At 40.4% G+C, this 24,170-nt stretch overlaps 1 protein-coding gene across 4 annotated transcripts; it reads left to right on the top strand.

The window, feature by feature from the left end:
• The first annotated feature begins 3,713 nt into the window (after positions 1 to 3,713).
• On the top strand, positions 3,714 to 23,543 carry PLEKHF2 (pleckstrin homology and FYVE domain containing 2). 4 transcript variants are annotated; one of them, XM_017837758.1, is made up of 2 exons: positions 3,714 to 3,812; positions 20,189 to 23,543. In XM_017837758.1, exon 2 carries the CDS (start codon positions 20,203 to 20,205, stop codon positions 20,950 to 20,952), a length of 750 nt encoding a protein of 249 aa, XP_017693247.1. In that variant the 5' UTR covers positions 3,714 to 3,812; positions 20,189 to 20,202; the 3' UTR covers positions 20,953 to 23,543. The 4 variants fall into 4 exon arrangements, with proteins under 4 accessions (XP_017693247.1, XP_017693249.1, XP_017693248.1 ...); XM_017837760.1 differs by lacking the exon at positions 3,714 to 3,812 and adding an exon at positions 3,870 to 4,202; XM_017837759.1 differs by lacking the exon at positions 3,714 to 3,812 and adding an exon at positions 4,263 to 4,445.
• The last annotated feature ends 627 nt before the right edge of the window (positions 23,544 to 24,170 follow it).

Genomic DNA, 24,170 nt, shown 5'->3' with positions numbered 1-24,170 from the left:
GACAAACCAACAAGGGTGGTTACAACCCACTGGAGCCAAACAAGAACAAACTTCTAGTGCAGAATCTGCGACTGGGCTAACTTAGGAATCACCAGTTCATTTTTAAATGATACAATAAATATTCATTCTTTTTTTCACAAAAGGAAATATTTGAGAGTAAAGCATTTAATTCCCCCTTAAAAAGCTTAAAGTTACTGGATTTGGCCTCCTTTTGTGGGTGACTAAGGAGTGGAAGTATTCTAAAGCTGGGAAGGTATTCTGCATTTCTGCATCTGCCAGCTAGAAAAGCCAATACACTGCTGCTTCAAAAAGATTTTCAATGAATAAAGAAACAAAACACAGATTTTCTTTTTATTGCTTGTAATACTTTTTAAAGTTACTGAAAGCAAAGAATTTAAAGTTTTATTTCAATATGCCATGACTGAGTTTTGCTGACCAAGAATATATAAAGCTAAGAATTAAATCTCTAATATTAGTTTTCTTTTGTAACACAAAACTCACTTATCTGTATAAGAAGCAGAGAGATTTTATTTTAGCCCAAGGGCAACATATGCTGCAAGGTTCTAGTTGCAAGTCCCATCAATTGTAAAACTGATACTTGAGCACTTACAAAGAAAAAAAGAGAGTTGGTGGGAGAGAGAACTGACTTCCATGGAACAAACTACAGTTGACTACCACTAGATAATTCCTTCCCACTTACAAACTAACCAAGTCCACTTGTACAGAAAACTTGAAAAAAATCACCAACTCCAGCTTTTAAAGCCAAGACACTTTTAAAGGATAGTCTTGCCACACAGTAAATCTCTGAACCTACAGATATCCTGGCATCTATCCATTTTTAAAAATTACTTTTTAGTGCTGCTAAAAAAAACCCGTCAACACTGCTGACAATATTTAAACATTTTTTTATGTTAAAGAAAGCTACAACTTCGGTAGGTTCCATCAGAAATTATATGCCAGCACAAAGGAAAAGTTCACAGCAATTTTCAAATTGCTTGAGAGAAACCTGTAAGCCAAGAGAGTTGTAGACAGCCCATTACTGAAAGCTTTCATAAATAATGCAAATGTCTCACTGACACAATGAAGTAAAAATACTTACTGAACCATATATTTGCATTGGCTCAACACCAGACAGACTTGCTCCAATTTTCATGTGATCCTTGTGAAGATCTGAAGTGAAAATGCAAGCCCTGAAACAGCTCTTTGTAAAGAGTGGCCATTCAAAAATCATAAGGCAATTCAGAAAGCATAGTATAGGACATGTATTGCAGTATGTCATTGCTATATCATGTCTTCTGAAGAATATATTTCCTCCACCCTTAAAGTGTAGCTGTGGCAAAACCATAACAGTAAGGTTATAATTAAACAGCAAAAATAAATGTTATTTTAGACGGCACTATGCTTCGAGAGAAGTTTTTTCAGCTAAATTAAAATGGCAATTAAATAATTTATGTGAAATACCCTACTTATACAAAATAGTGAAATAAATTAGTATATACTCTGTTTAGTGGGACATCCCACAGTCTCCCACCCTTTGCCTTCTATGTGTCTTCTGTGTAGAATCCATTTTCTTTGCAAGACTGCATCTGCAGTACTAAGATACAGAGTTAATATGTAAGAGCAAAGATAGATAAGTACAAAAAACTCCATTGAAACCAGCACACATGATCATTATGCCATTTCAGTACAGTGAGCACAAAGCAAGAGTCACTGACCCTTAGCCAAGTTTTTCAACACTACTTAAAAATTAGGTCAAATATTTACTTTTTTATAGAGAGATTTAAGAAAAAGTGTTTGAGGGTTTGCAAACATACACTGTTACAAGGTTTATCTTCCCCTCTTGCTGAACACAGTAAAAAAAATACTTCATTTAGGAGGAAAAAAAGAATTCTGAAGATTATAGGAAGACAATAGAAAGAAATTATGGCAGTCTTTCATAGCACTAAAGTTGCTCTGCATGATAGCATTAAGTCATTTTTAGTTCACAATCTTCTTCAGACAACAGGTTGCTCATTTTTCTATTAATTGGAGTTAAAGTCTTGTGCTGATATTCCATGACTATATGTGCTAGAAAAAGCATGTCACTGCTGTATTGCTTTGCAAACCTTTCAGAAAACAATGTCAATTTGGACTTCACGAAGAGAATTAAGACATGGACACACAGGCAGAAACACTGTTTTACTCTGCCTGCATCCAACCTTCTGCTGTATCTTAACCTGACGTTATAAAATTATTTTGTAAGCATGAAAGAAAAGTTAATTAACCATGAAGCTGCTTCTGATGTCAAGAATAATTGATTTAGAGGGCAAATTAAATCTACCACAGGTCACAACATAAACTGATCATTTTGATTCACAAGAACCAGCCCAACCCATAAATAAAAGATTCTCTGGTGTGAAGATCTCTGTGCAGCTGGCAATCCCAACATGAAGGCACTGGTGGTCAATTTAAACATTGGGTGTGCCAAAATTCTTTACACATGAAGCACCTGACAAATACATCCTGCACACACACTCAGACCTGGAATTCTTAAACTGCCACAAGCACCTGTTTCTAAAAACCTTGGGTTAAACAGCTTGGTCCACACCTTATATAAATTAATACACTAAGAATAATCACAGGACAACTCAGGCTGAACACCAGGTGGATCTGGGGAGAAGCAGATGACCAGGCTGCCATGCTGTAGGGGGGGTGGACACACTTGCTCAGCCCTCCATGTCCTGGTCCTTTCCCTGTGCCCATCTTCCATACCAGGAGAGACCCAGCTCAGTGATATGGTTCGTATCTATCTGTGTTCCTGTCTGAACAGGGACAGAAAATTCAGATGAAATTCAGAAAGTTCAGTGGGTTCATTATTACTCCACCACCAAACTATTTTTATTCTCCAAAAAAGCCAATCACATCATTGCTCAATAATGTGAAATTTGGGAAATGAAAACTGGTATGTTGCATGTAAGTGAAATTTTCTTAAAAAAGAAAACCCTTGGGCCATTTTCCAGAGCACAGATTTTGGCACCAGTGTGACACTACAAAGAGCATGGTGCTGTGCTCTCTTCTCCGCAGCTCCCCAGAACACCCCAGCCACCTTTCCCCTCTGTACCATCCATCAGTGGCTGGAAATCTTAGAAGGATCATGTTAGCTACCGAGTAGCTGGCTAGATTTGGAAAATATTGGTCTGGATTTTGCTCTATTGATGTGTAGACATTAAAAATGCTAACACAAGATGGAAGGGGCTCCTCGTGTTGACAGCGTTTCTGGTGGGAGCCGTTCTGGCACACCTGCCACACTTTCTCCATGCTGACCAGGCAACTCTTCAGACTGAAAAATGTTGCTAATTCCCTTCCGTGCGCTGTATAAAACTTTAAGTACAGAGAGGTAGTTAAAAACGTGCCTACACTGAATTACAGTTGGGAGACCGTACTTAAAGAGCCACGAGCACGAGCATAAACCCGGGACAGTGCACAAAGAATGGAAACGTGTTGGTTTAAAAAAAAAACAAAAAACCCACAACAAAAAAACCATGAGGCAATAGTCTCGTGTCTGGAGTATCCCTGCTCCACGAGGTGCCACTCGAGGGGTAGGAACGGCCGAGCCCCGCTCCGCTCTGCCCTCCCCACGCAGGACGGCCCTCGGGGCCAGCCCGGTGCTGAGGAAATGGAGGGAGGGCGGTGCCGCCTCAGCCCTTCCCGCCCAAGATGGCGGTGGCCCCGCCCCGCCGGGCGGTGTCCTGCAGGCCGTCCCCCGGCGCGGGGTGTATGACCGCGGCCGTGCGGGGAGCGGGGCAGGCGGCGGCCGGAGCGGGGTGCACTGGGTGAGGAGCGCGGGCTGGCCGTGTTACGGGCGGGGTGGGGGGGGCTCGGTCCGGCCGGGGGAGCGAGAGGGAAACTTTCTTCACGGAGCCCTTCTCCGCCGGGGCTCCGGCCGCTTTCCTGCGGCCATGTTGGGAGCTGGGGGCTGCCTGGCGGAGATGGAGCTCCTCCGGCGAGAGGCGGCGTCGAGCTCCACTGTCCCGCTGCGGGGCTGGGGCAGCGCCGCGTCCCGCCGGGAGGGAGGGAGGCAGCGGAGTGGGAAGGATCTGGGGAAGGAAGCGACGGTGGCGGGCGCTGGCTTGTCCCAGGGCGTTGGGGGACTTGGGGGGCCTCGGAAGCGACTTTGACTTCGGGAAGGGGGAGAAACAGCGGCGGCGGCCCCGCGGCGTTACGTAAGTGCCCGAAACTCCCCGACTCGTGACTCCGCCGGGGCGCCGTGAGGCGACGGGACGGGACGGGACGGGACGGGCGGGCGGGTGGAGGGCGCTTCCTGCCCCGGCGGGGCCGCTCTCCGCCTGAGCCTTCGCTCGCCCCGTGAAACTCCTCGTCGTTCTCGGAGCGAGTCGCCTGGGAAGTCTTGATGCTGTGGTAAAAAAACCAGCGGAACCGCGAGTGTTGGCGGCTGCGAGCATAAGGTGCTATTTTTTTTTCCTGTGAAATTCGCATATTTTGTATTTTGGAGGAGAATGTGACTGGTCTGCCAGAGATACGTGTGGCACATAAGCTGTTGTCTGAAAGCAGCTCGGGAGAAGACAGCCGCATGTTTTTCCTCTCGCCTCGCTTGAAATACTTACGTGCATAGGCACCGGTATTTATAAAAGGCAAAACTGCTCATCACGGCAAGAAAGTGATGGGTGAGTCTGCTGAGCAGCGTGTCCTGGCATCGACTTTGTCCCTGCTAAGGGAAACAGCTGTAACTCGAGTTTTGATAACCAAAACGACCTGTTGTATCCTTAACCAGAGATCAAGGACTGTCTTTTGGCTGAATTGATGCAAGTGGTTCCAAAAGCATCATTAAGTTCTAACTCAGGCTGTGCTAAGAGTTACTGTAAGTGTTAATGTGTATCTGAGAAACACTGTGTCTGAGACTGCGATGTGCCTAACAGTTTAAGTTCAGATGAGGTTAGTACAGTAAGCAAAGGTGAGTCTAAATTCAAACCCACAACACAGGAATCTGTTTCAGAACTGAGATTGCAAATTCCTCTTTCTCTTGAAATAAGAAGACTTTAAATACTCAGATCTCAAGTTACTTGTATATTGAACTATTTTAGAGATGGCTGTCTGAAAGAAGGGAAGTACTTAAAAACGGCAGTGCATTCAGTGCTGAGATCCTACGGATTAATTGCTTTGTATGCAGCCATCAACATGGAGAATGGAATTGATTCTTTAGCTCAGAAGGCAGTTTTTAACCTTGATAATCTAAATACTTTTAACTAATCTCGTGGGAGATAAGAGTTCCTATGTTGTTAAATGTGTTGTATATCAGCTCAGTTTGTTAAATAATATTTCCCCAAGTGTTTTAGTGCCATGCCAAGTGTGTTGAAAACAATAGTGAAAGCGAAGTGTTGTGAGCCTGAGTCCCAAATTCTTGCTTCTGAATGCAGGTTGGCTCTGTGCCTTTTGGAGTGTCTTGAGTTTTACTCTGCATGGAAACCCATATAGAGGAAGTCCCTAAAACGATAAATAAAAGCCTGTGAATAGAAATTTGGAGCTGGAAAAGCTGGTTCAGTTTCCTCTGTTGTATTCTCTAGAAAGAGAGAGAGTAGCATCTTTTCACCTAGAAGCAAGTTTTCACTAGATGCAGTGTTGACATCATTCTTCAGCAAGATCTCCATTCTATTTCCCTTAAATCATGGTCTGAGCCTTAACTGTAGTAATTAGACATGTCTCTGGCCTAAAAGAAGATCTGTCCATAGTATCATAAAGCCCTTTAGTTTACAAAAATTATTATTGTCAAAATGATTGTTATACTCAAAAGGTAGGATGACTTTTAGGTTTCACTGTTGAGGTTGGTGGGTGCAGGAAGGCTTCAGAGCAATGAAGAGATGGAACTGCAATCTCAGGTGAGGTGTGATATGATATAGCTTGGCTCATCTTGTTTATCTTCCTAAAAGCCCTGTGAGATCAATAAATGCAGGGTACAAACACTGGTTTCGTACCCTTGCAGCATTTTTGGGGGCTTGCCTTCACCAGAGAGGACTAGAGGTGTTAAAGGGAAAGCTTAGGGTCAAAGCATGGCACATAGCTGAGGTAGAGTTGAAGTGTTTAGCACTTGCAGATCTAATTTTCTGGAAAGGTATCTGTAAGAAAATGTTGGAATTGGTGTCCAAGCAAACAAATGGCATGCAAGTTTTTGTTCTTAAAGGGCATTTATTAGCAGGAGATGTCAAGTAAGGACACCCCAGCGTTAACAGTGCATACGATTCTTAGGTGATGGTAGGTAAGGAAGTTCAATTCTTGATTTTTTGAATTAAGAAATGAAACCTTATTCTGTACAACCTCAGATCCTAAGGGTACACTGGGACTTATTCCAAGCTCTGTTAATATTTAAGCTTACTTCTGCATTTAGTTTATGTATTTTTAAAAAAAGTTACAGATGTATATTTTAAACTTTGAAGAAGTCAGTAGTTGAATGAAGCTTGATAATCTGGGGATTGTTCCAAAAGAGAAAACATAAGGGCAGATACAGGGTTTTGAAATAGAAACACGTATTTAAAACTTTCTCCCTATGCAGCAAATGCCAAGTTTGCTGTTGTACAATAACTTTTGTCTCCATGGTTCAGCAGAGGACTTGTTCTTACAGTTCGTGGGGGGGTGAAAAACTGCTCTACAGATAGGTGTGGTAGAACCTGTTTACAATGCTGAAGATTATTGTTATCAGTTACAAAATGTGGTGACAACTGTGTTAGCAAGTAGTGTCCTGCAAATTCTGGGCCACATAATCAGTGCTGTTGAAATACATTGTCTGCTCACTTGAGAAGTGGCTTGACTGAGAGTTGTGGGACAAAGATTCTCCTTTTATGAAAATAAATGTTATAGTGCAGAAGTACTATTGAACAGAAGAATATTTCATGTTTTTCAGCTTGCTACTTTAATACTACACAGTCAAAAATGAACTCATACGTTTACTTTAGTTGCATAAATAGATAAGAGTGCTGCTGCCTTAGACATAATGATGTGGGGTTTCAGTGTTTTGGTTTTGTTGGCTTTTTGTTTTAGCCTCTTAGTAATTGTAAATAATTTAAGGATTTTAAAAATTAAGTGGAAGGGAGTGGCTCTCTGTTTTTTTTTCCTCTTTGCATCATTGTGCTTTACAATAAAACAATGTTAAGCATATTGTGTATGTAATATAGTAGGATTTTGGCATTTTGTCTAAGTGTAAAAGAAGAAAAAACAGTTGAAAGTTAAGGATTTCAAATACAAGAATGTTCTCGTTACATCCTCCCCTCCCAATACCTGAAGGTAGTAAGATGCCATGCAAGCAGTTAGTTACTGTGTTGAGAGGCAATCTGTTGAGAAGTTTTACTGACTCAAACAGATACAGGGGGGTCGGTAGAGATTGATGTATATGATCTTTTTATCAGCAGCTTATGCTTTCATTAAATGCTTCTTGTATCTCAAACATATCATCTAAAGGTAACCGTTTTGCTTTTAAGTACTTAGTATGCCTTCTGAAAAAGGAAAAGTTACAGCATGTTCTTTGACATTTGCATTTCTGAAGTGTACACATAATTTGTTAATGGAAATTAACAGTGGATTGTACACGCAGCCGTTCAGGTTGTCAGCATCCTTTTTGGAATGGTGAGCTGTGCAGGTTAACTTCAGTGCAAACCTTTGTGCACTAGATAGTCTGTACTCCGAGTGCTTTCCATGTAACTAAAATGCATCAAAAACATTTGACAAGCAGGAAAAGGGAAAAGGGCCAGTGAGTGCATTTCCCAAGAAGGCATCTACAGTAAGCTGCTGTGATTACTAGATTCTTTCAGGAAATGACTCCTTTACTTTTTTAAACTTCTGCTTTAAATTTCTCCTGACTTAGCTGTCAATACTTGGTAATGTAAATCTTCTGAGAGTGATTTTGGGTGTACTTCTGTTCTGAAAGCTGTGTGTGACAGTGATTTCCCGCTCCCCCGCTCTGATCTGGGTTAACAGCATGGAGGCAAGTGAACTGCCCTTTTAACACCCAGAGTATGGTTAAAAAACTGGTTACATTGAAGACTGACATTTTATTTATGGTATCATTGTTAAAGCTTTCCTTTTGGCTTTTGTTAATAGCTGTCAGATGTCAGTTTTCTAGGCCTTTACCGCTCACCCATGTGTCACTAGGTAGCAGCATTTGATCTAAAAAAGGGATTATGTCCCTTGCTCAGAAAGAGAATTCAACACTTGGTTTATTGCCTTATGTGTTTTTAAATAATGCTGGATAAATAAATTTTAAATATTTCTGAGGGTTGGCAGTGAGAGGTCCATGCTTGCAGCACTGCAGTAGTCTTGTCAAGCTTCCAGAAAATCACGTGGTTGAATTTCAAGCCCCAAATTGTGTTTCAGCTGCCTGTGAGCCCCTGGTTCTGCTGGGCTGGGGGTTTCATCCTGGTGCCAGTCCTGCTGTGCACATGGTTACTGGGGCATGAGCCATTTTTGGTACCAACTCGAGCAACTTCTTTCAGCAGGTTTAAATGGTAGGAAAAAGATTCCCTACAGCCAGCCATGTTTGCCCTTAGTCTATTATTACTTGTGAACTAATGGTAGAAATTATTTGGATTTTTTTTTTTTTTTATTAAGGAGTTAAGAATTTTAAGGGGGTCAATATGTCTGTGTATTTTCTTTTTCTTACTACGATATTGAAAATGTGCTCCAGCAGTGTTTTGTCTGACCCTGTTGGGTAGTGACCAGCTGCCTGGCCTCCTGGAAGTATTTCTACAGTATAATATAGTGTTAGGGTTGCCCCCTAAAGTGGAGATTTCTTAACTTATGTAGGCCAGGAGAAGGAGGTTGAGTGTTGTTACTTGGCTTGTATCTTGTTTAGTTTTGTAGAAATGCTTAGAATTACTGAACTGGTGAAAGAAACCTCTTTTTTGTGCAGCTTCTTTTCCTAGAACACAATATCTGAACTTAAAAGAGCACATGCACGAGAAAAAAAAAAAAGTAATAATAATGAAATAGCAATGATGTGGTTCTGGTGCTGTGCTTGTGAATTGTGAAACTGCATGTGAAAACTTTGCTCTGTTTCAAACATGGCTACTAGAAGTGAAAGTCCTTTTGTGTTGCAGTTGTTTGTAGGAAGGTAATGGCTCTGACTTTTGCCTAACTTTGACTATTTGGTAACTCTCTAGCTTGGTCATGCTATAATTGTTTACTTATAGTCCAGTCCTTGTTAGACTGTTAGTGAAGTGCAGTAACTTCTCTCATAATGGTAATAAAAGTGAACTAAAGAAAAACAGAAAGCTTTTCTTTTTGGTTTTTGTTTGTTTGTTTGTTTGTTGGATTTTTTTTAACACTAGCTGGTTTAAGTACCTGTGCATAATAAAAACGCATAAGCCAGTGAACAAGCAGTTGGTCATAGGTTTGTGTTCATGAAAAAAGGGAAAATAAAATTCTGTTAACTTGAGGAAGCTCTTTTGAGCATGTAGCTGTTCTGAGCTCTCAAGTGCTAAAACAAACAGGTGCCCTGAAATGCAGGAGGTGCTGTTTTTAGTGTATACTTGCATGTAAGAGATACACATCGAAAATCCTTTTGTAAATATCCTCCACTTGTAGGTTAAGAAGCATTGTGTGTTGCAAGAAGCATGCTGAAAAATATTATTTATTTCAGTCACTGAAAACCAAATCCCTTTTTTCACACTGACTGAGAGACAGTCTAGCTAACCATTAGCAAGTTGCCTCCGTGTGTGCTGTAATAATCCATAACAACAACAAACCACACGGCCAGTCTGGTTTTGGAGAATCGCTTGCAAGATGGATTTGGCAATAGTTCTTATAGAACAGCTGCATCTGGATCTGTTTTTCTAAATTCTAATGATGCTGTGTGCCCTCCCCCAAACAATTTAAATAGATCTGCTTCATGATTTAAAACGTTGATGCTGTGGATTCTCTTCATTGTGCTGGGTTGGCAAAACTTAAGCAGGATATAGCTTGCTCTGAAATTGGTCAGATCCTTTTGATCGATTTCTCACGTCCCTCACCCAATGTCCATTTCTGTTTACCAGGGTAGTATTTGTATCTCTCAAGTTATTTGCTAGCCCAGATGTCCAGATGTGTGCCCTGGTGCTGCCCAAGTGGGCTGTGACCAGTTAAGCTGCTCCTTGGCACGCAGCGTATCGGATGGGAAGGGCGCACCGGGCGCCTGTCCAGGCAGCCTGGAAGGGAGGGGTAAGCTGCTGTTGCCGCCAAACTGCAAAATAATGTTTGCTGAGAGAGACTCTTAAACAGCTAAACAGTGGAGTAGGGAAACACTAAATTGTGAACAGAAAAATGTATTCCAGTATTTGGTATTGCAGCCTGGTCAAGTGATCGTTTAGGTACTGGCCTAGCACATGGAGTTCATGTCTGTCAGAGCTTCTTGCGGCAGAGCAGCATCCCAGTATTGCTGTTCTCTGCCCTTGACTCTTCATGCACATTTCTAAGGTGTTGATCTGTTGTCTGCTTTTCTTCTGACGGCTTTTAGCTACCCAGAACTACGGAGAACTTCAGAAGGAACTTGAGCTTTTTTGGGCTTAAGATCTGTGGAAACTGGTTTTGAAACCATATTCTGGTGTATGTTCCCAGTACTTTGATTAAGATGAAAGATGCAGTTTGCTAGCACCAGAGGTTAAACTAACCACTGCTAGTATTCCTAAATACATACAAGTGGCAACTCAAAATACTAGGGTGTTTCCCCATGACAGCAAAGATGTGGTCTGAATATTGGGCTTTTTTAGTCACTTGTTTGTTGATTAATTTTGAAGGGTACATGTGTTCTGTAGTTTATAAATAGATAGCTTTATATATACAAAACATCAGCCTTTTTACTTATCCCCATTTCAGTATGCTGTCAGCTGCAAGTATTTGATATGCCCACAGTTGCCTCTGCTTGCAGATGAGTTTGTCAGATTTGAAATGCTGTTCATGATGGATCAGGCCTGTCTTTTTACCTGTGCAGAACTCGAGTTTTCAGGGTTGTGTGGCTGTGTACTGTGGTTTGGTTTTTTTTTTGTTTTAATATTTCCTTTTAATATTTTCTTTAGTTCTAGCCACTTGGTTTGCACATGCATGTACTGGCTACCTCCTCTTTCACATCTTGAACAGTGTTAAGAATTTTCTCATCTAAATGGCAGCACTTCAGCTGGCAGTACCGTTTTTCACAAGTGCTGCTCAAAGCCATGTAAGCCGGTGTAGGTGCTTGGGAAATGCTCAGCTTATCTGCAGATGGGTAAGGACACAGAGAAAATTCAGTGTAGAGAGCTGCTTTGTTTGCTCCAACCCTTGACTGCCAGGTGTGGAATGGAGAACTCCGTGTTTCTTCCCAGCAGCAGCTCTGTCTCTGTCATGCCAGAAGACAAAAACAATATCAGCTACCATGGTTTATTGTAAATAGAAGCCTGAGAGTGGTAATAAGCAGCTGACTTCATTAAAAAGCTGGCCTTTTTACAAGAATGTTCCTCCTGGAGCTCTGCAGTGAGGTCTCTTCTCCCCTAAGAGACATTCAGGGACTTCTTCCAGTGCAGTTGAGGACAGAAGAGAAATACGGCCGACCCCTTCCAATTTGTCTAGGAGAGCCTTGAAGCCCTCCTGGTCATGTACTTCCCTGTGGTACAAACCCTTTAGTACTGACTATGTTTCCATCTTTTGTATTTTGTTACTACCAAGCAGGAAAAGGTAGTGGGAACAGCTTCGGACTCAGCAGTTCTGGATTTCTGTGTGTCTTTCATGGGTGCCACGTGTTCCTTGCTTGGAGCAGGGGTGCTGGCATTACTGCACGTGCCATTATGGCCAAGGTGGTTCCCCTCACCATCTGTGCAGGGCTGGTTTAAAACAAGTTAAAACAAGCCCATCACGTCTGGTGGGAAGCCCTCTTCCGCATGCCTTTGTTTTCTTTGTGCGTCCTCTATTATTATTTAGCATTACAACTTGTTGGGAATGTGGGAGGTAGTGTTTCTGTTTACAGGCTGGTTAAATTGGTGTTCTTTTTCCAGCTGAGAAGCTAAAGTGCAGAACTTGGATGGTTTTGCCTGCATACAGCAGCTCAGGCAGTGTGTTAACTGTTCAGCAGAGTAGCCTGGATAGTAAAACAGCATTGCTCTGTTCTTGCTGTGTAATGCATATGCTGCTTGGCTAAACAGATAGACTGTTGCTAAAAATAGCTTTCTGTGCCCAAACTAGCTTCTGAGTGGGTTAGGCAATATAAGGTCATATATCTTCAAAGTTCTACATAGAAATTATTTCCATCCCCAAGATGGAACTGGCCTTTCTAGGCATTCCTAACTCAGTTGGATAATGGCTATTGCAAATTTGAAGAGCAATCCACTTGCCATGCAGGTTTAATAATAAAGGGGTTTTTTGTTGGTTTTGTTATGGATTTAGAATTATTTACATTCTATGAGAAATTCTTACACAATTGGTCAATTAAAGTGAAACAGCAGTCCTTGCTTGTAAGTTGGAAATTAGAGTATACAAAAATTTAACTGTAATGTATGAAAAGAATTACTAAACTGTAAGATGTCAGGGAGTTAAAACAGGAATTTCTACATTGTACTTTCAAGAAGAGCTTTAGTGGGATTTGACTTGTGACATCATTTGCAGCAGTTAAAAAGCAAAACAGATCTGTCTGGTTTGTTATAGTAATTATAGGTTTATGATGACATCCAACTAGACAAATGCATGGATTTGCTTTCATGATATATTTGGATGTGAATAAATGGGCTGAGAAATAATCTAAATATTTCGGAAATATTGGCAGGGCAGAGTATTCACAGGTTGCACAGTATGAAGTAATGTGGTTGCTGTTAACATATTTCCAGCATGGTTTCTGCAGGTCTGTGGTTGATGCCAGAACATTAGCTAACAGGCTGAGATGAATGAAGGGTTAAGCCTGCTGGTTGGTACTGGATGTACCAGTAAGGGAGTGAGCTGATCTGTGTTTCTCCACACTGCAGCCATTGCTCCACAGGCTTGCACAATGCAGGAAGCCGTGTCTTCACAGTGGGGGAGAATAAAAAATTGCATTCAGGTAGAAAACACTACACTTAGAATCATAAAAATGAGACTTGGGAGACATCCACAGTATCATTCCATTTCCCTGCTGGTGTCCTCCTGATTGATGCTTGCACTGTGTTTCTTTATAGTGTTAGGATGCAAATGTTGCAAGCATCTTTGCATCCACAGAGTAATCCAAAGCAGCCCTGGTATTGCCGTCGTCTTTTCCAGTGTTCTGTCTTGCAGCTTTTTTGACTTTATTCAATGCCAATTATTATTAAGGATGTGAAAAATGGTGCAAAGTGTCAACAGCTTACATTGCCTTAAGGAAAAGGTAAATTCTTTTGTGTCTGTAAATCAAGTCAAAATTTCTGTACCGCTGTCAGTACCTTTCTGAATGCTGCAGCCAATAACCAAGTTAGTAAAAAATGATCATATGGATAAAGGCTATGTTGAAGTTCAGAGGAACCTTATGCCTCATTTCCTGCTACCTTGATATAATCTCTTTAATCTGTTGGTTTTTCTTCTTTCTTTTCAGGATTATGATGAAGCTTTTTGTCATTCTTTATACTTGCATCTACCAGATATTATCAGGGTTATCCTCTGTATCCTTACCAGCTGGTTCTGATAGTGATGCCAAGACAGTTCATTAAATATTACAATTTTGGGAATATTTTTGTGAAGAGAAGCATTAGAGAATTGGTTATTAGAACACGGTATTTCTCTGTAAGTGACAGTAGTTGTCTTATGTTTTAAATAGCATCCAGGACAGCTAGCTCCAGCACAGGACAGGTGTTTAGTTGTTACTGTCGTGTCAGCTTTTAGCAGTGATAAGGACCCTTAGAAAACATTTTTCATGTTTGTATCCCCTCTCAATATTTTTGGGGGTGAAATTTTTTTAATTTCACTTAACTTTATGCACAAATTCGTCTTTTGACTATTTAATACAAAGCAACAAGGACCAAAAAGTGACTTGTGCATGAATGCTTGGATTCTGATTACAGCTAATCAGATCTAAGGGCATAGAAAGTGTAATAGAAAGGGTAATTTTGCCAACCAGGACAAGCCATGGTATCATCCTTCTCTGTATGTACTGAAGGAAGAAGTGTAGGAGGTGTACCTAGTGAGGCCAAAGTAAGATTTAACCTTTATGCTAATTTCTCTTCTGACTTGTATCAAAAACTTAGAGTATCTGCTGTGCATGAGTTTAGTTCAGCAATTTTCCACACTAAAACTATTTTCAAAGCATTAGATGTAGATAAGTTTAATCCTTAAACAGGTTGCACTTCAGAAATTTACTGTGTTTTACTTGGCAGTGGTGCAAAAAGTCAAGTGTTGCTCTTAAGAGCAATACATCTAATATTTATAGTGATTAACATAATGTGTTACAATACTGAGATACCTTCACAGCTGGAAGTTTGTCTACAAAAAGTAGTGATATTACCATTTCAGACAGAGCTTTAAATGAGGGATGTACATTGGTTCTGGGTAACTTGATTGTTTGTGTTTATGCAACTCTAACTGAAATTAGAGTGTCTTTCTTGCGTAGCAAAGCGTGAGACGAAAGCTGTATGAGTCTGTTGTGATAATGTAATTTATAACAATTATTTGAAACCTGTTACTGAAATACTCCCACATAACTACCAGTGACTGGTTCTGTCTGATGAACTCTTTTTAGGGAGAGTGTTATATTTTCCTCTGTAGATCCAAAAAATGAGTCATCTTACAACCCAGTCATTTAATGCACATTAGATACCTGGTCAGCAGATAGCCTTTGTCTTTGGTTTACAATTTACTTGGTTTTGTCTTGTAAAAGTTTGGGGTTTTTTGATCTTCTATACCTTTCACGTACGTTTCACTTGTGTGATTAAGTATAATAAAGCAAAATGCATTTCTGTTTGAAATTTGTTTTATTCAGAGCCCTCAAGTTGTGGAGTCAAACATGATAAAACCTTTAACTTTTGCCTTCTATTAAGTGACTCTAACCACAAACTTTTATGAAGCATGTATGCTATCTTTAGGCAAGAAGGAAAATGGTTTAATTTGAATGTATGTGGTGTAACATAGGGACTGTCCACTAGACTGGCCCAAGCCAGTAGTAGTGGAACACTGCTGGTTCTGCTCTATTGCTGAAAAAACTTGGGAATTTGAGTTGTGTCCCTCTGCTTCGTACCCTTTGTGGCTCTCCTGCAGCCTGAAGGGAATGCTGGTCGTCGTGGTAGTATACCCTGAGCTGGGGTGGGAAAATGGTTTTGTGCCAAGTTTGTATGCAGTCTGCATCACTATGCCATAATAGCTTTTTAAAATCTCATTTCTCCCCTTTACCACCTGTGTTATTTATGGTTCTGCTATGTGGTGCTAATGCCAGCTGCTACAGTGCTAAAGTAGTAGTAGTAGAAGAAAAGTTTTCTGTCAGTATTGAGTTAGATGGAACTGTCAGTCAGGTTCGTGTTGTTTTTACTTGCTTCCTTATGTCTGTCTTCAACTGCAGCTATTCTTCTGTGCAGTTTAGTCTGGCCTCTATCAAGAGCAGAGCTAGCATATAAAATAAACATTCTCCTATTTTAAATAAGACCTTTAAAAGCATTGAGTCCTGGGAGATCATCATCCCAGTGTCATCACCAGGATACAGTGGCAGAAAGAAATGATTATGTGGAACATGACTTGTCAGTGCACAGCAACTCTAACAGAATTGTTTTCCTGCTGCAGTAGTATAGACAGTCAATAACTGTAGTAAATATGTGATTTCCTCAATGTGGATTCTGTTTTAGGTAAGTAGGTAACTTATTAGTTCTTCTTAGAGGTTTCAGTGGCATCTGTTTGCTCACCTTGAAGGTGACCATTCTCACCAACAAGATACAAGTGTAAAACTGGTGTGAAATGGGAGCAAGATGATCTTGATATCTTGGTAACAGAACTATTGCTTTTGCAGAAGATTCTTTTGAATAAAAGTAGAAATAACTTAGTGTAAAACACAATTCTGTGTGTTGTAGAGGAGTTAGGGCTTTCTGTGTCATGAAATATTTTGTCACCTTTAAATAGCATATTATGCTGTGGAGATGAAAACCTTTGCCCAGCATTTTCATCATGAAATGTACTTACTGAGAGTGCGTGTGTGAGAAGGGCAAACTGAAGGTATTGCAGCATTCTGATAGTTGACATTTATTTATCTGGAAAGGCTGTTAGACCCTGCTTATGATACAGCTCTATGTAGCTAATTTTTCTTACAAAGTGATTTTTTTTTTTTTTTTTGCAATGTTATGTCTAGAAGCTAGTACTACACTGCAGTCTGGACACAAAAACTACTGAATCTGATGTCTGTGAAGACTATCAGTCCGTCACAAATGGAGTCACCCTTGCATAAGGGCCTGGGGACCTTTGGGAGTTCAAATGCCAGATGTGTGAAACTGGAGTCAAATGTGATAAAGGTCTGAACAATAGGTTTGAGGTTTTTGACTACATAGCACCCGTAAACTGAGACCATGTGTAAGATGCTGTCCCTTAAGTGGAGTTGTCTAACCTTATTTCGAAGCTCATGGTTCGGGTTTATTCTTCACTGCTTAGGGAAGGATTGGGGCATGTTTTCAGCAATTTACTGTCACTTAGGAATTGCTTTGTTTGATCAGGTCTTGAGATCCTGCATCTTGAACACAGTAATCCAGTATTTGCTGCTTATGGTGGCCAACAGCTTCAGAAGAACATCTTAGCTGGAAGAGAGGAGGGTATTGCTACCCAGTTCCAGGGTATGATCTGTTATCTCTTACAATATATCTTAAATATGCTTTAAGACAAGATTAATGTAGTCTTTAAATACTGGTAGTTGGTAACTTTGCTTTTGGACTGTGACATTTTGGGATTAAAAGTTCTTTGTGTGTCCAGACAATTTTAATTTAGTATCTTTTTGATCAGTGTGCTCTTGAGAGGAAGAGGTGTATTTCTCCTAACTTTAGCTTTTGTGGCTTAGGGATGGCTTCTCTTTTGTATTTCTGGTCTATTTTTTTCCATGTTTCATTCTTTCTTGTAATCATGATGCGTTTTGGGTGGTTTTGTATCCATTTCTGAACTAACTTTCTCAGAAAAAGCTAGTGAAGATGACTGAACATTAGGATTTCAGATGGATTTTTAATTTTTGATTCTTTAAAGACTTATGAGAAAAAAGGCAGAGTGCTTATTTTAAAAGGTCTAATCTTTTAGTGTGGGAAAATACAATTCATGCCCTGGAAAAGTGGAATCAGTATCCATCAGCAGTCTGTGGCATTTACTGCCTTAATTGAGGCTGGTTGCTGACAATGTTAAATATTATAGCAAAAAGTTTCAGTTTGGAAGACATGTGATTATCTTGTCTTCCTTAATAGTCCTTAACTTGCCCCGGATTCTTGCTTTAAGTCCAGCAAGTGATTATTTTCACAACAAGCTCGAAGTACAGCCTTCAGCACAAATTCTGGAGTCATGCGTCTTGGTTTCAAGCCACGATGATTATTAAACGATCTTGGTTAGAGTTGTTTTCTCTTAGGTCCTCCTAGGGAACAGTTAATTAAAACCTTTAGCTTTTTCTCCCCTGTTTTCTTCTCCCAGTGGCTTGTATTTTGAAAGCTTTTGTGGTGACCTTGGACTGAGTTTGCAGATTATTGGCAGGGAGGCAGAATGGCTGAGTTAGAGCTGTGGAGCAGCAACTGCTTCCTACAGGTTGCTGTAATTTCATACCAAGAGCTCTCTTCACTGAAACTCATCAGTATGGCTGTATTTGTGATTTTCTTTTGGGAGGGGTGGTGTTCCCCCTTGTGCACTACCAAAAGCATTTAACTTGCTGTAATTTGTAGATAACTTGTATAAAAGGGTACCTTTAGAAGTAGTGTATATTGATTTGTACCTGCAGAAAGTATATTCTTCTGGTCTGTCCTCTTTGCACTCTGACTGATGTCCTTCTGCACTTTACAGGGAACATGGGATTACTAAATAACTTTAGACTAACCCTGTGACTGAGTCTTTGCTTTCTAAGTTTGAAGGGCTGTTGGTTCAGTTTTGACACTTGCCAAAGGCTGTTTATTGCTCGTATGTTGTTAGATGGGCATGTTTACCTGATAGTTAATGGCAATTAACTCTCATTTGAAGTCCTGGGCTTCAGCAGTCAGGCACCTGAATTTGATTTTGAAAACTAGGACTACAGCAAGTACACCTAAAAAGGCTGCTAGTTTATCTTTTGCCTTCTCTTATTACTTTTTGCTTGGCAGTTTTTGTTTTGTCTTCACTTTCTGCAGATCAAAATACTTTCGTAAGTGGTAGCTTTGTAATTCCCCTAACCATAAAACTAACACAGTATTCACATATTGTAACTAAAGCTGTAAGGCATGTAAAGAAAGTTCAAAAATAGCGCTGAGAAATGACTTTTAGAGATTCTTCTCTCTTCAGTGTCAGACTTTGATACAAGATGATGTTGTGTGCAGGGCTTAAAAAAGGTAGTTATATCTGTGCAAGCTCACTTGTCAAACTCTTTTAGTGTGAAAATAATTAAACTTTCAAAGCAGTAACTTACGATGACCATACTTAACATTGGGCATGTGGATTTGTGTAATCACAGTAACTACTTATTTAGATGAGGCCTGATGAGAGGTTTCATCCCTATTTTGTAAGGAAATTTGTGCTTTGATATATAGGAAGAAGGTTGATTGGATCAGGTTATGGCAGAGCAAGGGAGTTTGAGCAGCATCAAGTCTGAGCCTTGTTTCAGCCCAGTTTCCTCTCTGTTGTAGGCTGATGCTGTATTAATGTCAGGCAATGTAGATCTAAAAGAAAAGGTAGGTAATGTAGAGGACTTCCCAAACGGGGATTGTGTTGTGATGTGCAGGAAGTAGAGAACGGAGTATTTGCTGCTCAGCTCTCCTTCAGGCCTGTCCAAAGTGGTGCTTGTAGCTAAGGGTATTGTGAGCATCAGCCCTGTGGAAGGCACTGGAGAGTGTCTTTTGCATGCTGAGACAAACATCTGTCCATACTACTTGCCTCTGCCAGATGTCTTGCTGCTCTCCACCAAGCACACAGTTCAGGTTCCTGGCTATATCACAAGGAGTTTGGGGGGAGCAGATCTGGGTCAGACTGGCAAGAGTTTACTTTGCAGACTTCTGCCTGGGAAACTCTAGGGTAAAAGATAGGCTAAAGAGTGATTTGCCAAGGTATGAATCACTGTAGTGACTTCTTATTTTTAGTTCACTGTTGGATGCCTTAGATATCTCACCCTTACAAGAGAAAATCTTATTTGCTACTTGGGGAATGACAAGGTGGGGTTTTAATGCGTAATTGGAACATATGTACTCTTCAATTCATTAGCACTTCGTGAAATATGAAGTCGTCTTTTCTAAACTTTCGGCTGGTGCAGGTCACCTAGTCTTTCTCAAGAGCAGTTGTGAGCTGTGTGGCTTGTTCTCTGAGTAGGTCTGCCTGTGTACATTGCCTGAGTGTGACAGATGCAGATGTGGTTTGAGTAGGTGAGGAGGGAGGCACTGTAGGGCTCCTACAAAACAGGGCAGCAGCAAGCGGGTGGTGAGCCACCAGGCATGACTCACTCCCTGCCCCTGGCTCCAGAGTTTGCTGTGAAAACAGGTGGGGGGGTGCAAGTTGTGGCCTGTACAAAATGTTTCTAGAAGGTATATTCAGGAGTTTGGCCCATGATTTGAGGTTTACATACTGGAAAAAAAGAACAGTACTGAGCTTGGGGAGTGTGATTTCCGATGTGAACGTCAATTATGTAATTTGTTTGTTGTGTTAAAATTAACGTGGGTCTTCAGGCTGCTCAGTTAAGTTGATGTTTCTGCAGCATTAGAATTTGGAATGATGGATGATACTTCTTGTTGCCATCTGGAGAGTAGGTATAGGAGGATATGCAGAGAAATGCGAGCATTAAACCGGGATGCAGTAGCCTTACTAGAGAGGAACTAGTTTGTTGCCAGAGGCTTTCAAAAGCAGTGCCGTAGGTGCTGTCTGTGTGATAAAGATAGCTGTCAGCTGCATGGAACATTTTTGCTTTTGGAAAAAAGACTAATTGGTTGCTAAAAATTCTTAGGTGTTAATACTTATTTAAATCTAGCCCAAGTCGATTCCTCTGAGCCAGCGGATGCTGTTAGATATTTTAAGAAATGCGGGGTTGGTACCTTGGGGAAGGCTGCTTGCTGTTGAATCAGTCCTGTTCTAATAACAAACTTTTTTCTAATTTTAGGATACTTGTGAAAGATGGTGGATCGCTTGGCAAACAGTGAGGCAAATACTAGAAGAATAAGTATAGTGGAAAACTGCTTTGGAGCGGCTGGTCAACCTCTGACTATTCCTGGTCGTGTTCTCATTGGAGAGGGAGTACTAACAAAGCTGTGTAGGAAGAAGCCCAAAGCAAGGCAGTTCTTTCTGTTCAATGACATCCTTGTTTATGGTAACATTGTCATCCAGAAGAAGAAATACAATAAGCAGCACATAATCCCACTGGAAAACGTCACTATTGATTCCATCCAGGATGAGGGAGACTTACGGAACGGGTGGCTCATCAAGACACCCACGAAGTCTTTTGCGGTTTACGCTGCCACTGCTACAGAGAAATCTGAGTGGATGAATCACATAAATAAGTGTGTTTCTGATTTGCTTTCCAAAAGTGGGAAGACTCCTAGCAATGAACATGCAGCTGTCTGGGTACCGGACTCAGAAGCCACGGTGTGCATGCGCTGTCAGAAAGCAAAATTTACGCCCGTCAACCGTCGTCATCACTGTCGCAAGTGTGGCTTTGTTGTGTGTGGGCCTTGCTCTGAAAAGAGGTTTCTTCTCCCGAGCCAGTCTTCCAAGCCAGTGAGAATCTGCGACTTCTGCTATGATCTTCTTTCTACTGGGGAGATGACTGCATGTCAGTCGGCTAGATCAGACTCCTACAGCCAGTCACCTAAGTCATCTTTAAACGATGTATCTGATGATGATGATGATGAAGACAGTAGTGATTAAGGACAAAACGTTTTTTCCATGTGTTGCAAGTTGTTTCAAACCATATGGAGCTGCTTTTGGGGGAGTCTGTAGTGAGGTTCCTCAGAAAAATCCTGTTCTAGCCATAAAATATGCCTGAATATCTTCAATTGCAATGTGCCTCAATCTATGAATTCTCTAGACAATAGTTGTTTTTTTCTCTTCTGCAGGGATAGACTGGTGCAAATGTTATCAGAATATTTTCCAACCTCATATACTTGAGTTGTGTCTAGGTTAGGCTTTTGTGGAAGACCAGAGAATAAAATGTACTTTCTTAATTTAACAACCCATACTTTCTAATGTTTCATATTGATATGCTATGTGGAGGTTTTTTGGATATGGGAAGGAAAACTGTGAGCATGCATGGGATGGTGATGTTTTTGTTAATCCTGTAGACTGTGTTGTTTTTCTTGCCATGGTATATAATAAGTTGAAAGGTGATGTAATTTACAAACCTAAATGTCACAAAACTTGGATACTGTTGTTTTGCTCTTACTTATGACTTCCTATGCCAAGGAGTGCCTTGTATCAATTGTGCTGATTCAGGAAGAAACAAACCTATTTTATGTCGCCTAGTGCTGGTATCTGAGAGATTGTTGGTGCTATTGAAAATAACTGCTGTGTTCAAAGTGGAGCTTTGATAGGGTCATAACTGTTCCTCGTGGTGGGTGATGGAGACCCAAATCACATGTCCTCACCTGGGCAGGCAGACCCGAAGATTCTGCAGGTTCCCACAGGCTTCAGCAGGGTTCTCCTTTGCAGAAGTTGTGTTGTGGGTCAGGATCTTGAGATGAGAAGTTTAGGGAGACTCTTTGTGGGGATTTACACGTTTTCTTTTCAGAACAGTTACTAAGTTTCAAATTTGGCAAATGCATACTGGAATTTTAGTTGGGTGATACAGCATTTGGATGTGATAGCCTGTATATTTTTGGAAATAATTCCCAAAAATGACACTAGATTTTTTTTCTTAAAACATTGGTGAGAAGATTGCGTTTTTTTCTCCCCAGGAATTTTATTGGCTCGTTTAAAAATAACCTCAAATTTTCAACAAAAAGTCTGCAAGTATCCTTATAAAACTGGCTTTCCTTTTTNGACCTCAGGATAAATGTGAGATGCAAGTTATTTCATTCTAAATGTATACCCAGGACCAAGAAAGAATTATTTAAGGACTGTAATGGAATCATCAGTGCAGAAAATGTCTCTATCATAGTATTCGTTTTTATTTCTTGAGTACCGAAGCATCATGTTCCCATATAAATGTAAAAGTTAGACTTGTAAAGACACGTTAAACCCCCAAATATATGTTTCTGTATTTTTATACTGATAGCATCAATTTTGAAGCAGAAAGACCTCTTTGAAATAGTTGTATGAATATAGTAGCAACTGACTTTATACAAAAAAATGTTAAACTTTTGTATCTCTGAATGACAATTTCTGCACTGTTTGCCTTGGTTGGCAATAATTGGGTTAAGTATTTATTGAATAAACAATCAATGCTGCATGTTGCACTAGTCTCCCATTCTGTACGCTGAAAGTGTCAGTCATATTTTTTAATAAAAATTAGCAGAGCACTTCAAAGCTGTACCCCTCCATGAGATTTCTGGTGGCTAAAGATGCACTTAGCATCTTTAGAGAGGCACTCTACATTCATAGTTTGCAAGACATTGCTTCAGGTGAAAATTGCATTAATATTTCTATCTTAGACAATTTCTAAAAATACGGCTTTTTATAAAAGCACTGAAGAGTATTTGTTCTACTTGGAAATAAATACACAAAGGGGAAAACACTTTCTGATGCAGACTTGGGACCAGGAAGATTCTGTAAAATTGCTAGCTTGAAAGGCTGGCTGAAATATGCATACTTTTTTCTTGAAAGATGGGGGAATGGTGACCTGCAGCAGGGAAAAATGGGCTATTCTGGGAATGCACTTTGAGTTAATAGTGCTTACTTTTTGTACCTCTCAATATTTCTATTTCAGGAGTGGAGACTTGTCAGCTTCAGTTTTTCTAGAGAATCAAAGTACAAACCTCCCTTGTACAGACCTTCTAATGACTAACAATCATTTTCTTCGTGATGCAATTGTTTCCTCTTTCTTAAGCTGTCAAATATTAACTTGTCTTGTTAACGAGTCCATCTCCTTGTTTACTTTCCCCTTTGTTTCCATACCTTATGCTTATCTTCAGCACCTTTTAGGGGTGAGAAGAGGGTTGCTGAGAGATCACATCCTGTATTTTTTGAGAATGTATTTGTACCTACTTCAGATATCTTTTTATCTGTGAATGGAACTTGCACTGTGCTGCACTGATCCCTGAAGCTGTAACCAAACTGATGAGTGTGTGTGGAATTTTTCATCTGAAATTGATGTATATGGTTAGAGCTTTTTTAAAAAGCATTAAAAAAAAGGTGTTTTATGGTAATACTCCTATTCCTCAGTAATACTTGTTTAAAACTTTACAAGATGGACTTAACATTGACTTCTCTTGTAGTTAAGAATTCCTGAAAGGGCTCATTTCGTACTTTGTAATTTTGTTCTGTCAAATTATTTTATTTACAAATATATGGTGTAGCTTCAAGCCTATGTGTTTAATTTTCTTTAACTGTGGGCCTTCGGAGGTGAGAGAAAAGAGGGCAGCTGGTTTTTATATTGACAAGTAAGTTAGCAGCAGGTTTATTCACTGTCAGGAGGGATTAATAAGCTGGGAGCATGAGCACATGGGAGGAGTTTTAAGACTAATTTAGAACTAAATGTGGTTATGGACTTAAAAACCACTTGCACGTTTAAGTAACGTTTTAAAACAAGGATGACCAAACGTGTTGCAAAATTTGGCTTTTGTTGGACCAGTGACGGTTGAGCTACTGGAAGAGGCTGGAGGGGCAGCCCTTGATGTCAGCAGGGTGCTGAGCAGCCCAGTTCCAGTGCTACAGGTCTTTACTGTTGGCCCTGTCAAACCACCACTGGGGACAAAACTTCTTGTGGTATCAAACTGGAGAGTAACTTGGTACTTTTCTCAGAGCTTCTGCACTCTTTGGATGCTAAAATAGTGATTAAGTATGGACAGTCTCTGTGTATTTTGTGTACTTTTTGTTTGTGGTAGATTTAACCTGCTCTTCTTCTGTAAGCTTTCCAAATTCAATGGAATAAAAGCAGCAGCCTGTGTGTCTCATGTAAGGCTCTGCAGTCAGCTTCTGCTTTGTAGAAG

Source organism: Lepidothrix coronata, unplaced genomic scaffold (genome assembly GCF_001604755.1).
Source record: "Lepidothrix coronata isolate B3197 unplaced genomic scaffold, Lepidothrix_coronata-1.0 Scaffold309, whole genome shotgun sequence".
In the NCBI taxonomy this organism is placed as follows: Eukaryota; Metazoa; Chordata; class Aves; order Passeriformes; family Pipridae; genus Lepidothrix; species Lepidothrix coronata.
This window is presented reverse-complemented; position numbering and strand designations above follow the sequence as displayed.

Excerpts from the sequence above, each read along its gene's own strand:
- PLEKHF2 (XM_017837758.1), top strand. The coding sequence starts at position 20,203 with ATGGTGGATCGCTTGGCAAACAGTGAGGCAAATACTAGAAGAATAAGT.